Below are 16,369 nucleotides of genomic sequence, written 5' to 3'. Positions count from 1 at the left end.
CATAACAATTTGGTTATCGGATTTAGTACATGTAGAAATTTAAGAATCTATGTATTTCTCTAGTAAGAAACGCAATCGTGCAGTTCTCTAGGTGAACTAAGTGGATCTAAGCTCTCTTGTGTTTGATAGACAAAGCGTAGATGTCCAAGTAGGTGGTGATTTCGTAGATGATATCGGCAATAAAAACACCGTGGATACCCAATGTGACACCCATACCGAGCCAACTGACAGCTAGCAATGTGTCATCGTAGTCATAGCCATAGAGGGTAATCAAAATTTTGGTGACGGCCAATTGCAAAAGTGGAACATACATTGGCACTTGAACAAATGGGAAATCCTGCAAGGTCAAGTGAGCTAAGATGATTCTACCCACACAGAAGGCTACTGTACAGCCAATGGAGATAACCAATGGGAAACCGTGTACCGTGATGACTTCTGGGTAGAACCAGATGAATAAGATGACATAACCGTAGTAAGAAAAGAAAGGAATTAAACCCTTGTAGGACTCATCAGACTTCTTCTTTGCCACTTCAGGGTCTGGATTATGCTTTTCGTAGTACTTGTTGACATTTTTCATGGCAGAAATAATGTTGAAATACAACGAGGACAAACCAATGATGACGTAGAAGATTGAGCTACTGACTTCATACTTGTCGTAGCCCAACGACGACAAGTTCAAGTCGAACAACTTCACGTTCCAGATGTCAGGGCCAAAGATCCCGGTCACAACAAAGACTACAATAATCATCAAGATGCCTTCTACAGGGCCACTGAACTCAGAAAGATACAAGGTGTGGGTGTGGTATTCCTCCCAGGTGGAAGTGTAGAAATTACACACCGAAGCAAATTGCGACAACATCAACAAGCCACCATAGCCCATCTTCAAAACAGAAGCAAAGACAAGGGCACCCAATGTGGTGTTGATCGCATCGATGGAATGGTCAAAGAGTTCACCCAAGGGTCCACTCTGGCCAGTTCTTCTAGCATGACATCCATCACACCCATCTAAGGTCTGGTACATGAACAAGCCAAAAGCGTAGAAGAAATAGCACCATTTTGGCGAAGTTGTGTTCAAGTATGGATCGTAATAGAACACACAGGCTAAGTTAGCTAAGACAAAGAACAACCCAGACAAAGTCACAAGATTGGGCGCCACGTTAAGTGGGATAATCTGAACAAAGTAGTTCCACCATCTCTTCAAGATGTACCTAGAGATGATCGAGTGGTCTTCTGAGGAATACTTGTACAATTTCAAGTTTTCCAACTTGTTGATTGGAATGAAGATCCCCATACTGAAAAATTCAATAGTAGATGAAAAAATGGAAAATTTCAGGAAAACCAGCACAAAAGAACAAATAAGGTAAAGTAGTCACCACTATCTACAAGATCAACAAATTGTGGCCTCTGATGCGAGTACAGTTGAACACCTGGTTTTGTTGCGTAAGGTGATGTTTGTTTAAATCAGGTCTTCATACTATGAAAAAAACGTTGCTAAAATGTCGTGAGTTTCAGCTCCATTTGCACGTGTCGCGGCTGCAAACTACAGATAAGAGGGGGGGACATGAGAGACGATTGGTGGATAAATGAAGAAACTGGCACGGGGAAGAATCAACATTACAACTCTGATACACCCCAAACTCAACTATAAAGTTACAATTGAAATTTTGTGATTTTATTTGAATTTAGCTTACGTTCCACATTCTATATATGTTCTACATAATGTATGAATTATACTTAGTATGGGAGTACTTGTCCGTCATAATTAAGGAAAGACCCGTTCTTTTCTTCATTCAACTCCTCAATTAATTTCAACAAGAAAGTAGCACACTCTTGTGGAGTAATCATCAACAGATCGAGGTAGGCAGCAACTTCAGCATTTGTTTCTGCCTTTATTTTATCGAAGTACACTGTTGCTCGTTCGGTCAGGACGACACCTGGATGAACTGCATTCACGATGAAGCCTTCCAGAGCAAGTTCAGCCCCGGCTGCTTTGGCAATGAAGCTAAGTCCTGTCTTTGAAAGACCATAGGAATCAATTGGGTATGCTGGATTAAAACTGGCAATAGATCCTGACAACGAAGACATAAAAACCACCTTCTTGGTAACTCTTTTAGTTAAGTAAGGGTACAATGCCTGGAAAAGAAGAATTGGACCTACAGTATTAACCTTTAAGAGCCTATCCCAAGTTTCGGCTGGAGTACTAAGGATCGTTCCACGGATCAGAGAGACACCAGCATTCGAAATTAAGACATCAATACCATCGGTGATATCTTTTAATTGCGAGTCAATGGTTGCAATAGAAGCTTGATCAGAGACATCCAACTTGAGAATATGAAGGTTAGAATTCTTCACACCTAATTCACTCAAAGCAGTTGCAGAATCTGGATATCTTGCAGTGGCTAAAACGATATTGTCTGGATTGGCTTCAAGGTAATGTTTGGCTAATTCAAAGCCAATTCCTCGGTTTGCGCCTGAGATAAAGTAAGTCTTTCCTGTGGTCATTTTTGGTTAGATTACTTTCAAAAATTGTTTATAAAATTGGCAAAAAGTACACCTATTTATACTGGATAATTCAAAAACTACTTCATGATTACAAAGCTGAAACTGAAAGACCAGAGTTTGAACACAATCTGGTTACATACATTTTGCAACTGAAATTTAAAAAATCACGATTGCACATAAAGCTGTCAGCTGAGTTCGGCATTATTTGTCGCCTCAAATTATCGGGTTTAGCAAATCAATATATGTACAGATGAAGGATAATGCTTGCAATCTGACAATTTTTAGATTGCTTACAATTATCCAGTATGTTTTTATGCAACAGTTTTGTGCCTCCAACGAATTCAAGTATTTTCTTGTCAAATAATTACAATTGCTATATCGCCGAATATGTCTCCGTCAAGCCAGTTCTTTAATAACTTCAGAATATTTGATATCATACTGTTTTGAATTAATGTATCACGAGTAAGATGAAAAATCGTAATTTTCGTTACCACCAAATACAAAACATAAGCAAGCAGTAAAAGAGGAAAAATGCTTACACAAATTACATACAAAAGCCTGAAATAGTTCGAAGATCTTCTATCAATACTTCCGTTGATATTTGGGTAATTAAAGCCATCCACTACACTGCGGAGGTTAGAGAAAATAGTGTAAGACCGCGAATGAGTGCGATTACTAAATGGGTGCAAATTTTGGACAATAGCTTTTTGTGACATTTTCGTATACAGAAGATACTACTTCAGATCCAGCCTATTCATGGTTTAAATGCACGAAGCACGGAGAAGTTGCATAGCCCCCGGGTTGCAGCTGCCACAATAAGCTATGCTATTTATCCGATTCCGGATTTCATCTTATACTCTCCTAGCACCACACTCGCATCCAAAATTTGGTTGACTCTATTCAAGGAGTCAGAGACCATTTCCGCGGCTCCAGGATCTATCTAAAAAAATTCGTAGTTTGATGATAGAGCCATGAAAACACAAGAATAAGAAGATAATGAGTTCAGCAAATCTTAGAGTTTGACATCATTGAGCCGAGAATGTGGCCCACTACATTTTTGAAAGACGTTTACTGGTTCACTGTGAATGGCTTCGCAATTGAGTACACCTCTGTATGAAAAGTAAGAATAATGGTGAACGTACTAATAGTATTGATTTCAAATCCTAACTTAAATTCACCTATAGCAAGTTTGTTCATTTCTCTTATAAATTTGTCAATCGGCTACATAAAAATTGAAAGCTAGTTTTTAATCCCACGATTTAGGATTTACTTCGTATCCTACTTAAGATTTGAGGAAATATGGGAATTGTGTTGGACGCTTAGACGGCAGGTGATTCTTGTTGGTTCTGATTATGACACCTGACTGAACGGTAGCTCATAGAAAATGGCAGAGAAACTGGAACCCATACAAAGATAGAAATAATTTCTACTTTCGGGCAATTTCTATTGTCGATGATGCTGTTATTTTCCTCTTTTTATGGATTGACATCTTGCCATCATCTAGTTGCAAATTGCTAGTCCAAAATTAATAAGCCCACGGATATTTTCATCAGTGAGCAATTTTTACTGAAGAATAACTGAATAAATGAATAACCTAACAATTGAACAATTGCATCATGTACGTCAAACCAAATCCATCAAACCCATAACGAAAACTATTTATATTGTCTTTGTTGCAATTCAGTGGAATCGATTCATCTTCAACTTATTCCCATACTTCAGATCAGAAGATCTGCTACTCCACAAAAAGATTGTGCGGGTTTCTAGATTTTTCTACAGCTTCCAGAATTTTTCACCTTTATTAAACTAGCAAAATCTATTATTTCTTGTATTTATCCATCACTTAGACATAACTCTAGCTGATAACAACACTACAATGGTCGTCAACAATCCTAACAACTGGCACTGGGTCGACAAAAACTGCATCGACTGGACCAGAAGCTACTTCTCCGAAAACTTGATTGGTTTCGGTGCCAAAGATGAAAAGAATAGCATCTACATTGACAAGGTATCTTCTGTAGACGGTGATGTAGTCGTCAGTCAACGTAAAGGAAAGGTGATGTCCTTGTTCGACGTCAGCTTGATCTTGGGATTCTCAGGTCACGTAGAGAACGAAAACCTGGTTCTGGGTTCTATCACAGTTCCATCTGTCAGCTATGATTCTACTGAAGACGAATTGCAATTCGATATCAACATCTTCAAAGAAACCAGCTCAAACTCTTCAGCTTCCACATTCATAAAGGCTAAGATCTTACCTCAATTACGTAAGATCTTGATTAAGTTCGGCACCGACTTAATCTTGAACAACAGTTCTGACATCCAGATCTCGGCTGATAAGGTGAACTCGACTTTCACTAAGGCCAACCAAGAAGCTTCTACTAAGTCTACCACTGCTAGCAAGACTCAAGAGAAGAGTTCTGCCCCAGCCAAGGTTGCTAATGTGTCTGCAACTACTGCTACTGCTACTAGTACCACTGCTGCTGCTGGTACTACTACTGTTCAGAACTCTAAGTCTAGTGTTCCAAAATACAATACCTCTTCCTTATACTTGGAGCCTTCGTTCAATACTACAGCGGAACAGTTGTACATCACTTTATTAAACAACGCCAGAATTGGAGCATGGTCTCGTTCACATCCCATCATGGAAAGTGAAGTAGCAACAGAAGGTTCCACAATCGGATTATTTGGTGGTTCTGTCTCTTGTAAAATCTTGAAGTTGGTGCCGAACGAACATATTGTTCAATTATGGAGATTGGAAGACTGGAAGAAGGACCACTATGCGGAGTTGGATATCCGTTTGATCCAAGGGGCTGGTGAAACGAGAATGGCTGTTTCTTTCACAGGTATTCCTATTGGTGAAGAAGACAGAGTCAGAGGTAACTTTGAAGAATACTATATAAGAGCCATTAAGATCACTTTTGGGTTTGGTGCTGTTTTGTAAGTACCAACATAGAACTAGAATAGAATCTACATAAAAATCTTAATCATACTAGCACACTTAATTTGCTAATTGTAACAAATACCTACATCTTCAATTGCTTCTAATAGATTCATCTTCTTTTGTATTTAACCTATTTATATTAAATCAAGAGTATCAATACGGGTTTGGTGATTATGAACAAGCCTAAGTTTAAGCAACCTTTATAAATTTAGAATCGATGAAATAAATACATTAATAGACATGAGCTTCGTTTAATCAACCTCTTCCATAGCAGACTCAACAGCTGGTTCTTCGGTAGAAGTAGTGGTAGTAGTACCGACTTCTTCGACTTCTTCTTCTTCATCGATGTTCAAACCCAAGGAGATCAATCTGTTAATTCTACCAGCGAAAGAAGATGGTTCATCCAAAGAGAAACCAGAGGTCAACAAGGCGGTTTCGTACAACAAAGTAGTCAAGTCCTTGACAGTCTTGTCTTCGGCACCGTCGGATTCAACCTTCTTCTTCAATTCTCTGATGATGGCAGACTTTGGCGAAATTTCGAAAGTCTTCTTAGACGACATGTAAGACGACATAGTGGTGTCTCTCAAAGCTTGAGCCTTCATGATTCTTTCCATGTTAGCGGACCAACCGAATTGACCAGTTCTGATAGCAGCAGGAGCGTCAACCAACTTGTGGGAAACAACAACCTTCTCGACTTGTTCTCCCAAGATGTCCTTAAGAGCCTTGGTCAAAGGTTCGAATTCAGCGATTTCCTTTTCTCTGACTTCCTTTTCTTCTTCGGTCTCTTCCAATTCAAAGTCCTTGGTGATGTCGACCAACTTCTTATCCTCGAATTCCTTCAATTGAGTCATGGCATATTCGTCAATTGGGTCAACTAAGAACAAAACTTCGAAGTTCTTAGCCTTCAAAGCATCCAAGAATGGAGACTTTTCAACAGCCTTGATGGATTCACCGGTGATGTAGTAAATGTTCTTTTGGTGTTCTGGCATACGGGTGACGTAATCAGATAAAGAAGTGTATTCTTCGCTAGATTTGGTCGAGTAGTATCTCAACAACTTAGATAACGAAGATCTGTTTTGTTGGTCTTCGTGGATACCCAACTTGATGTTCTTGGAGAAGGCAGTGTAGAACTTTTCGAATTGTTCTTGGTCTTCAGCAATTTCGTTGAAGGTTTCAATCAACTTCTTGACAATGTTCTTCTTAATGACCTTCAAGATCTTGTTTTGTTGCAACATTTCTCTAGACAAGTTCAATGGCAAATCTTCCGAGTCAACAACACCTCTAACGAAACCTAACCATTCTGGGATCAATTCTTCAGCATCGTCAGTGATGAAAACACGTCTGACGTACAACTTGATGTTGTTCTTCTTCTTCTTGGATTCAAAAGCATCGAATGGAGCTCTCTTTGGAACAAACAAGATGGCTCTGAATTCCAATTGACCTTCAACAGAGAAGTGCTTGACAGCCAATGGGTCTTCCCAGTCGTTGGAGATGGACTTGTAGAAGGCATTGTATTCTTCTTGGGTGACGTCGGATGGATTTCTGGTCCACAATGGCTTGGTCTTGTTCAATTCCTCAGTTTCGGTGACCTTTTCGGTGATCTTCTTGGTCTTCTTTTCCTTCTTTTCACCTTCTTCTTCGTCTTCGACTTCTTCCAACTTTGGCTTCTTGTCGTCGTCATCTTCAGTCTTTTCTTCGCTCTTTTCTTCTTCTTCTTCTGGAACTTCCTTCTCAACTTCCTTGGTGACGACTAATTGGACAGGGTAGGAGACGAACTCGGAGTGCTTCTTGACAACTTCCTTGATTCTCTTTTCTTCCAAGTATTCCAACTGGTCTTCCTTCAAGAACAATCTCAAGACGGTACCACGGCCCAACTTTTCGTTGGATTCATCCAAGGTGACAGTGAACTTACCACCGGCGTTCGATTCCCAGATGTATTGTTCATCGTCGTTGTGCTTGGAGATGACTTGAACGTGATCGGCAACCAAGAACAAAGAGTAGAAACCGACACCGAACTGACCAATCATAGACACATCAGCTCCGGCGGACAAAGCTTCCATGAATGACTTGGTACCAGACTTAGCAATCGTACCCAAGTTGTTGACCAAGTCAGCCTTGGTCATACCGATACCAGAATCTCTGATTTCTAAAACCTTTTCTTCAGGTCTTGGTGTGATTCTGATGAACAATTCTGGTTCAGTTTCCAACTTGGAAGGGTCAGACAATGCTTCGTATCTGATCTTGTCCAAGGCATCGGAAGCGTTGGAGATCAATTCTCTCAAGAAGATTTCCTTGTTGGAGTAGACAGTGTTAATGATCAAGGACATCAACTGAGAAATCTCAGCTGTGAACTCATGGGTTTCAACTTTAGCGTCAGACATCTTGATAATGGGGTGAAGTTAAAAAAAATGGTAAACTCTAGTAATTTTTCAGAATTTTTCACATCCAACTTTTCCACCACCACCTTACCTTTATATACTCTACAAGGTTGCAACAAGTGGACGAAGTCGAAGCTTCCATGGGCTTCCATGAAAAGTAGTGGGTGCACCAAAGTGAAAAATTGTGTACAGACGTTGAGTTCCGGCCAATCTCCGTTCTTCTTACACCGGAAATGCGTACAGTATGGAAGTTCTCAAGAAGGACATCGATTTTGCAAATATGGCTGTGAATTGTTTTGATAATTAGAAAAGCCATATTTCTTGATCAGGAAGATTTTGTCAAAATTCTTAAACATCTCTTTATTTGTGAAATTGTATGTCTTTGGTGGTATTTATATTCTTCTCGTTCTGTTTCATATACTGAGCGTTCGCTCGCTTAACGGTCGGATCTCGCGGCTGGATCAGTATAGAGCTACAGAACTGCGTTTCAAACGGTGGATAACTACATTCAATAAATAGAATTCTTTCCAGAAGGCTAAAAAAGATATAAAAATTACAGTAATTCTTAAATGGAATACTCTATTCCTTTCTTCTCAACTCTTCTCTATTGTAACCATCATATTCCTCTATGCTAGCCTCGTCAAGTGTTCTTTAATACTACATATTACTATAAAGTCATTATCATTATATCACCACCTCTTCAGTTTCGACACCACAATCTATACACCTTCTCATGATGAGATTCTCTTCTCCTGGTATCCTGAGTGGCGCTGACCAGTCATGGACGTGTCTTTCGCCCAATCCTTGGCCGTTTCTGAGCTTTCTCGTGTACTCTTCAGCTCTTGTCTTCTTTCTCATTTCCTTCAACTGGTCCTTGTAGCGTTTTTCCCGTCTTTTCATCTTACCCTCTTCGCGTCTCTCCCATTCAGCATCAAGACCTTCGGGTCCTCCCCATTTCTTCCACGCGAATTCTTCAACCTGGAATCGTAAGAAAAGCTGCATCCTCGAATATCCATGAGGATTTGGTTTCTCGATCCTCGGTAACAAATTTACGTCTCGCAATTCTGGCTCCGTCAAGAAGTAATCTTCACGACACTCGGTCTTAGTCAAAAGAGAATACTTTTCTGGCTTCTCCTTCATGCATCTCCGACAAGCTCGCACTTGAAGAAAGTTCTTATACAAATTCGGATCGATTTCTATAGATCCACACTCAAAACACTTCGGAGCAGATTCTATATCCATTGGTGGAGGCAAGTCATGAACTACCAAAAGCTGCTTCTTCTGTCTCTCTTGCCATTCTTCAAGTGTTTCTCCATTTTCTGAATCTGGTCCTTTCTGGATCGAATCATCATTGATAAATCCTCCACGAGAATCTTTCATGGTCGCGAAATCGAATTCAATGTAATCTTTTTTACGTATAGATGGCGGGTTGTATCGAGACGAAGTAGAGCCACCAAATTCAGAGTCCTGTTTATTATTGTGATTCAAACGGATATTGTCCACAAGTGTATTGTTGGTTTCAGTGGCATCTCGGTTATTCTCAGCATACTTTTTTTTCCTTTCTAGAGCCTTTTGACGGTTTTCTTCGATACGTCTTTTCTGTTCTGGTGTCAATTCTGTCCTTGGCCGTTTGGCAGGATTTCCGTTAACATCAAGCTTCCCTCCATCTACTCCCACGAATGAAGAGCTCACTTTGGTAGTTTCTGGATTCCGGATCTGGCTCAAAGAGCCACTGACGCGATCTACCACGCCTCTTGGGTTCGTACTGGGTATTTGGTTGCTTGCCAGTGAAGCCGCATTCGAAATTGTACTCGTTCCGGAACTTCCTTCAATTCTTGAAGGAACTGCTGTTGTAGAATTAGATCTTAGCCCATTCCTTCTGGACTCTAATCGTTCTAAGGCTCTCTTCCTATTAGCTTCCTATAGATTGTTAGCGAAAAGTCCTAAACTTGGAAAGACGAAAATGCCCAGCGTCTCTCTATTTAAAAATATTTACTTACTACTCGTGCCCTCTGTTCCTCTGATAGTATTCCTCTTGCAAATGCCATTGTCTCCTTGTGGTGGAGTCTTCCTTTCTTTAGTCATCTTTGCAAATTGAAGATAAGTTCTTCAGTTCAGGTCACCTGATTTGGTCACTTGTATGCAGATGGTTGCAAAATCCATTTTCAAAATGCGATTTATGCTACTAAAATGTATGTGGGGCAAGAGCATGTAAGTATGAAAGTGATAATCGCCTTCTTCTTTCATTTCTGTTGTATTTAGATACAAAGTAGTGATTTCTATTATTTCATACAATCTCCTACAAACTCGACATCTTGAAACAATTATAATTACCTCCTATTCAATCTATACTCTCATGGACTTGAACTGATCTTCACTGTCTTCTTCGAGCTGCTCAAAGGCAAGACTGGACAATTCCTCTATAGAATCCAACACCGTCTCTGCCTGCTCTCTAGCCAAAATATCATTGTCAGTATCTTTAACGTAGCGCAAAGTATTGACCACTTTGAATCTATAACTTTCCGGAAATGGTACTTCCTTTTGGTTGGAAGTACCAATTATCAAATCGTGGATCAATACTATACCAGCACGACGCATGATGGCACTATCCTTATCAGTTTCAAATTGTAAAATTCCAAGTGCGCAGTCCAATGCATTCTCTAATTGGTCAACAATACCAAGTGGATTGACCTTACAACAAGTACCCAACAACGACATACTAGACATTCTCAATCGGTTGTCTTCATTTTCTTCCTCGGGTACTTTTCTTCTTATCAAGTGTAATGCCGTACTGACAATTCTCTTTGCAGACTCTCCGGAAAACATCTCGTTGGCACCTTGTATGTATCTCAACAAAACCTCTCCTATTTTTAATCTCTCGTCAAGATCGGTTTCTTTGGACTCATTCAAGTACAAAACACACAAAATCAGAAGCATACGCTTCTCGTCCCACTCAATCAAATTCTCAAGTCCTTTTATGACGTTCAAGAAGATGAAGGGATCAGGATCTTTTAATTGAACCAAATGCAAATCCACTACAAACTCGAGAGATATCACGCTACTCCTATTTGCAATAAGTTGCCTAAGCAAATAGAGCCCATGAGCTCTAATTGGGACTAGCGGATCGTTGAGACTGGTGACTGCACGCTTTAGGTCAGCCTTTTCAGCTTCCTCTTCACTCTGAACTGGTATGTCTCCGTTCAATAAGTCATCGATTCTTTCGTTGAGTGAAGTCGACGCACTTTTGATACTAGATGGAACATCTGTAGCCGAGAGTCTTGCCAACGACTTCTGAATAGCGCGCAAACTTTCGAATGACTTCTCGTCCAAAGAAACTTCAGTCTCGGAAAGAATTGCTGACAAAAGCTCCAACACTATTGGAAGTGCTTGAGCCTCGACATTTTCATCAAAATCATCCTCGTCATCTGAATCCACATCACCGCTCTGTGAAACCAAGTTGACATGTTCAACTTGCAACTTTTCTCTTGCCTGGGGAGATAAAAAGTTTTGCACTATCTGAAGTACTTCGAATGGAGTCTTGGCCAAACTATCCTTGAATTTGTTTCCAATGGACTCAAGCAATCGTAAATCAATAAGAACAATAAAGGGGTTTTCGTTGCCATTTGAACTGTCTCCGCTACGTAACCACCGCTTGAGAGTACTGAGGAATATAGCTTGAACTAAATCGTCATCCAAATTATCCAAAAGAGCCACAAAATTTTCACAACTTATGTCTAGTTCAGAAATAAACATGTTCACTTTTTGGTCCTTGCTTGAATTTTCAATTTTCCTCTGTTTTCTCTGAATCTGTACTAATTCATTCGGACCAATGGCAAATTCGTGATCTTCAGCATCGTACAATAAATTCTTTGCGATTGCATCCAACCCATAAACGTCCTTTGTTTCTATTTCTGAGTCTTTTACCATCGTGAAGTAACTTACAAGTATACCACTTATGATTTCAGTGGACTTTTTATTTTTCTTAAGGAAATTCAAGTATGACCACACTGAAAGAATAATTGGCTCAAAAACCACCTTCAACAACTCCACCGGTAAGCCCTTCTTGGTCAATGAAATCAACACATTGACATTATTGTTGAGTTGAGCTTCAGTAACCAATATCTCGTCTGAATTGCTGTTTGGTGGGCTGAAATTGTTCCAAATCCGTTTCAAGAAGAAGTCTCTGGTGACCATTTGGTTCCGATTCCAGAGATTCTCCAAGATGAAAACCACACAGCTGGTAACCATTGGTCTGTTAATATTTACAAGAAGATTATAGCATTGGTTCCCAATGTTTGTAAAGTAATCTACCGTGGATATGCTCTTCGGCTTCAGCAAGACTACATTCGACACATGTTCGTACTTTTCCACTTCTATTTCGTCATTATCACGTAATCCAAGAACGAATTCAATGAGAGTTAACACTCCAGTGGGTGTATCGTAGTGGATGGTCAGAAGTTTCTGCATCACAAACAGCTTAAAGTATGAAGGTGACTGCGTCGATAAAAGAAGTGTATATGTCTGGTACAATTCGTATGTTTCTACTAATTTTATGATGTTAGGAAAATCAGAAAGAACCTTCGCTATCACATCTTTCGAAAAATATGGAACTGTGATCAATGTAATTGCAATAGTGAGAAAGTCTGATATTCCAGTACCTTTGCTAAGCAAGTCCTTGACGTCCGATTGTACTTGAAAGACCACGTACAATTTGGTATACATCAACATCAATAGTTTCTGTATACGTTCAAATGGAGTCGACAGCTTCGAATTTATAGGTATTTTATCGATTTTTACCGGGTTCTTGCCCATGCTGACATTGAAATGGTTCAACCTTCTCTTTTCAAACGGTATCCCAATTTTAAACGCAGTAATAGCAGGATAGACACCATGCACAATAATCAAATTCACAACCTTGCTGAAGGTTCGTATATCATGAAGTGAGATTTTTATCAAATTCTTGTCTTTGAGATCGTTCTCGTTTGATAAATTCTGGATTTCAATCAATTTGTCAAGTAAATATTCCAAGACTTGGAATCTCTTCATATAGTCTACATCATCGGCTTCCTCCACTTTCACCTGAATAAGACGTTGGTATAACACATCAATAGTGAGATCTTGGTAATTTCCTTCGAGTTTTACTTCGAGGTCATGGAATAGAAGGTCTATAGGTTTATCACCTATGTATTGTAGTTTGTTCAAACCTTTGTGGGTGGGATAGACTTCCAGAGCGTTCCTGCGAACAGTTGTCTTTTTTGGTGTAGCAAACGGATTCTTTTTCTTGGACTTGGACACATTCTCCACTTTCGGAGGAAGTTCCTCGATCTTAGGAGGCATGGAGTCTGTACCTGTAGAAACAGATAAAGTATATTACATTACATTTGATTTGAAATACAGATAGAGTGCAAATAGTGAAAAATACGTATGCAGTATACCTATATGCACTCCCGTACCAAATGGCTTTTCAAAAAAATTGGCATCGCATTGCAAGATTTCCAGTTGAAAGGAACTTTCATCGATTTAGGACCCTAATAGAAACCAGTTACATCTTGTATATACAGTTTGTTGGTTTTCTTAATTCCATTTTATATTTACATTTATTTGTTCTCACATAAGCATTCAATATGGCCCAAGAAGTCGTGGAGCTCACCCAAGAGGAAATGGATGCCGTCATCTATGATTCCAGAGAAGGAGACTTGGAAACATTGAAAGAGATTTTTGACGAGATAGGAGCTAACACCTTGATGACCATTAAGGACGACATAACATTGAGTACACCTTTGCATATGGCTGCTGCCAACGGGCACTTGGAGTCTGTGAAGTATCTTCTATCGATTCTTTCTAAGGAAGATGCGCTCAAATTGGCATCTCAGAAGAACGAAAGCGGTAACACCGCATTGCATTGGGCTGCTTACAGTGGCCATTTGGAGATTGTCAAATTGTTGTGTGACGATTACAATGTAGATCCATTTGAAAGAAATGAGTCGGGCCATGATGCCATCTATGAAGCTGAGAACAATAACCAGGCCGAAGTTGAAAACTGGTTCTTGAATAAGTATGCTGTAGAAGATGACTTCAAGGTAGAAGAAGATGGCGAAGACACCAAGATCACATACACCCCTGGAAGCGAAAGTAAAGAAGCAGACGAGAGGGCTGCCAAGGCTGCTGCTGTAACCAAAGACATTGAAGACAGCGCAGAGAAGTTGGACATCAAGAGTTAATAGACAAAGATAATGTACAGTAGACAATGTTGAAAAAAGGAGGAAGTGTAACAGAAAATTGGACAAAATCACCGTGATTTTAGATTTCCAAGATGTTTATGTAATAGATAAGAAGCAGCATATGCTTACAATCTTTAGTATTCATGTATATGCCTCTGTTAAGTAATTGAATGTAGCCATAGAGGCTAACAGATATTCATTTGTGCACTCTGATTTGTAGAGCGAGAACAAGTGAAATAGCTGCGAAATAGAAGCAAGATACACAGACAATAAATTCAGCTTCCATACACACATATACAGAATTATGGAGACTCCTACATTTGGTTGTGATAAGTGTATATTCAGACACCAATACCGATTGGTTCTTTTATATCTCTTATAATTGAAATATCTAATTTCGTACTCCAGTGAAATTCCTATTCACACTACCCTAGAACCAGATCAGTCGTGTGACTACCAACAAGTTTTTCAATAAAAATTTTCGAATTACTCAACAGGCTACACTATATTAATACTCTTCACACCACTTGGTTTTGCATACATAAGACACTAATAGCCCCAGCCATGAGTGATTTGGGATTTGATCCAAGTTTGAAAAAGAAGAAGAAGGTCAAGAAGGCCGAAGATGGCTCCGAGTCGCCAGCTCCAGAAGTGGTGGACGAGATGTTTGCCAACTTGAAAAAGAAGAAGAAGTCCACAAAGAAAGCAGAAGAAGACTTCGAAAAATCAGCACTGCCTGTCGGGGACGACTTGTCGTCTTCGTTGGGTGACCTCACACTCAAGAAGAAGAAAAAGAAGGCCGTCAAGACTGTTGATACTTCTGAATTTGAGCAGCAGTTGGAAGAAGCTGGTGTAGAAGAGCCTGCCTCTGAAGCTGTCACATCTGATGGCCAGGACATTGGTTTCAGCTACGAGCAGTTGTTGTCTCGTTTCTTCGACATTTTAAAGACGAATAACCCTGAGTTGGCCGGCGACAGATCCGGACCCAAGTTCAGAATTCCTCCTCCTGTATGTCAGAGAGAAGGTTCCAAGAAGACGTTGTTTGCCAATGTTCAAGAAATAGCCACAGTATTACAGAGAAATCCTGAGCACTTGATACAGTTCTTGTTTGCCGAATTAGGTACATCAGGTTCCATTGATGGTGAGAAAAGATTGGTGTTAAAGGGGAAGTTTCAGCCTAAGCAGATGGAGTCTGTGTTGAGAAGATACATTATCGAATATGTCACTTGTAAGACCTGTAAGTCCATGAACACTGAGTTGAAGAGAGAGTCCGCTAATAGATTGCATTTCTTGAGCTGTAAAGCCTGTGGATCCACCAGATCTGTTTCGTCCATTAAGACCGGTTTCCAAGCCCAAATCGGAAGAAGAAAAAGAGCATAGCCCAGTGCATCGTATATATATAACAAGTACTTTCCGATTATCTGTAGAGTATTTACAATGTATAATAAATAAGTCTAGAAATATCATATCATCATATATTGATAACGTAGATATGCATATTAATAATGATACTACCATGCCATGTGTTGATTATATCATCCAGTTTCAGAAACTTGAAATCACCTTTTTAAGTGATGTACACCATCCACTGACTCCGTCGTTGGCCATCATGTACTCTACAACTTCCTGTTTGATTGAATCTAAACGACTCAGTTTGTCACCAGTGTTTTGCACTTCGGTTATCTCATGTAGTATTTCATGAAGAAAACGTAAATGTAGCAGAGAAGCAGTCCTGATCTGACTACTAAGTTTAGTCTTGTGATGGTTGAATTCTCTTTCTGGCAAAGTAGATCCTATATGAAACACGTCCTCCAATAAGTCAATTGTAGATTCGACTGTCACACTATTATTGCCGACTTGGTCACTGGTATTTGGTGAAGTTGCAACCATACTACTTTGACTCGAAATACTTATCGATCTTGAAGGAGGAGCAGAAGCAAAGGAGTTCGTTGTAGAAGAAGGGATACGATTCAACCCCGGCTGTGGAGTAGTGCTGCCCTCGAAATTGAGCCCGACTCTCTGAAACTTCTTTTTAGACTTCAAGCTCGTGCTGGAACTGTTGTTGCTAGTGTTAAGCATCACAGGACAATCGTTCCAGCCCAGGATAGGATCACCTCTCTGGTACTTTGTCATGTCTGAAAATGACTTTGAATAGAATTGAATATATAATGAAATAGAAAATTAATATTTCCTAGGATTTGTAAATGTTGATTTCGTATATCGAATTGAAACTAATGGTATCTATGTTATATTGTGAAAATTCGAAAATTAGTACTGTAAAAATGCGTCTAAAATTCAAGCAGAATGCTGATATAAAAGAACTGGAT

The 16,369-nt window shown here is 39.6% G+C and overlaps 8 protein-coding genes across 8 annotated transcripts; 3 read left to right on the top strand and 5 right to left on the bottom strand. All coding sequences in view use genetic code 12, as the record gives it.

Annotated features, from left to right (window-relative positions):
• Window positions 1–106: 106 nt before the first annotated feature.
• EPT1 (alcohol phosphatidyl transferase) lies at window positions 107–1,291 on the bottom strand (the record flags this gene model as incomplete). The annotated part of the gene is made up of 1 exon (XM_001382471.1): window positions 107–1,291. One exon carries the CDS (start codon window positions 1,289–1,291, stop codon window positions 107–109), a length of 1,185 nt encoding a protein of 394 aa, XP_001382508.1.
• Window positions 1,292–1,734: 443 nt separating this feature from the next.
• On the bottom strand, window positions 1,735–2,502 carry YKH1.3 (putative short chain dehydrogenase; the record flags this gene model as incomplete). Its single annotated transcript, XM_001382470.1, has 1 exon — window positions 1,735–2,502. The coding sequence occupies one exon, from the start codon at window positions 2,500–2,502 to the stop codon at window positions 1,735–1,737; it is 768 nt and encodes a 255-aa protein (XP_001382507.2).
• Window positions 2,503–4,378: 1,876 nt separating this feature from the next.
• Window positions 4,379–5,443, top strand: PICST_56388 (conserved hypothetical protein; the record flags this gene model as incomplete). Its single annotated transcript, XM_001383020.1, has 2 exons — window positions 4,379–4,884; window positions 4,918–5,443. 2 exons carry the CDS (start codon window positions 4,379–4,381, stop codon window positions 5,441–5,443), a joined length of 1,032 nt encoding a protein of 343 aa, XP_001383057.2.
• A 105-nt stretch (window positions 5,444–5,548) lies between these two features.
• HSP90 (Heat shock protein 90 homolog) lies at window positions 5,549–7,882 on the bottom strand. The gene has a single exon (XM_001382469.1). The coding sequence runs from the start codon at window positions 7,822–7,824 to the stop codon at window positions 5,695–5,697; it is 2,130 nt and encodes a 709-aa protein (XP_001382506.1). The 5' UTR covers window positions 7,825–7,882; the 3' UTR covers window positions 5,549–5,694.
• Window positions 7,883–8,505: 623 nt separating this feature from the next.
• On the bottom strand, window positions 8,506–9,438 carry RAD14 (Zn-binding nucleotide exision repairosome; the record flags this gene model as incomplete). The annotated part of the gene is made up of 1 exon (XM_001382468.1): window positions 8,506–9,438. A coding segment is annotated over one exon (933 nt), but the record flags the coding sequence as incomplete, so codon positions are not given.
• Window positions 9,439–10,167: 729 nt separating this feature from the next.
• Window positions 10,168–13,158, bottom strand: PICST_55575 (Protein required for cell viability; the record flags this gene model as incomplete). The annotated part of the gene is made up of 1 exon (XM_001382467.1): window positions 10,168–13,158. One exon carries the CDS (start codon window positions 13,156–13,158, stop codon window positions 10,168–10,170), a length of 2,991 nt encoding a protein of 996 aa, XP_001382504.2.
• A 287-nt stretch (window positions 13,159–13,445) lies between these two features.
• YAR1 (ankyrin repeat-containing protein) lies at window positions 13,446–13,985 on the top strand (the record flags this gene model as incomplete). Its single annotated transcript, XM_001383019.1, has 1 exon — window positions 13,446–13,985. A coding segment is annotated over one exon (540 nt), but the record flags the coding sequence as incomplete, so codon positions are not given.
• Window positions 13,986–14,581: 596 nt separating this feature from the next.
• On the top strand, window positions 14,582–15,519 carry SUI3 (eIF2). The gene has a single exon (XM_001383018.1). The coding sequence runs from the start codon at window positions 14,607–14,609 to the stop codon at window positions 15,420–15,422; it is 816 nt and encodes a 271-aa protein (XP_001383055.2). The 5' UTR covers window positions 14,582–14,606; the 3' UTR covers window positions 15,423–15,519.
• The last annotated feature ends 850 nt before the right edge of the window (window positions 15,520–16,369 follow it).

The sequence above is a fragment of the Scheffersomyces stipitis genome, chromosome 2 (assembly GCF_000209165.1).
Source record: "Scheffersomyces stipitis CBS 6054 chromosome 2, complete sequence".
NCBI classification, from domain to species: Eukaryota; Fungi; Ascomycota; class Pichiomycetes; order Serinales; family Debaryomycetaceae; genus Scheffersomyces; species Scheffersomyces stipitis.
This window is presented reverse-complemented; position numbering and strand designations above follow the sequence as displayed.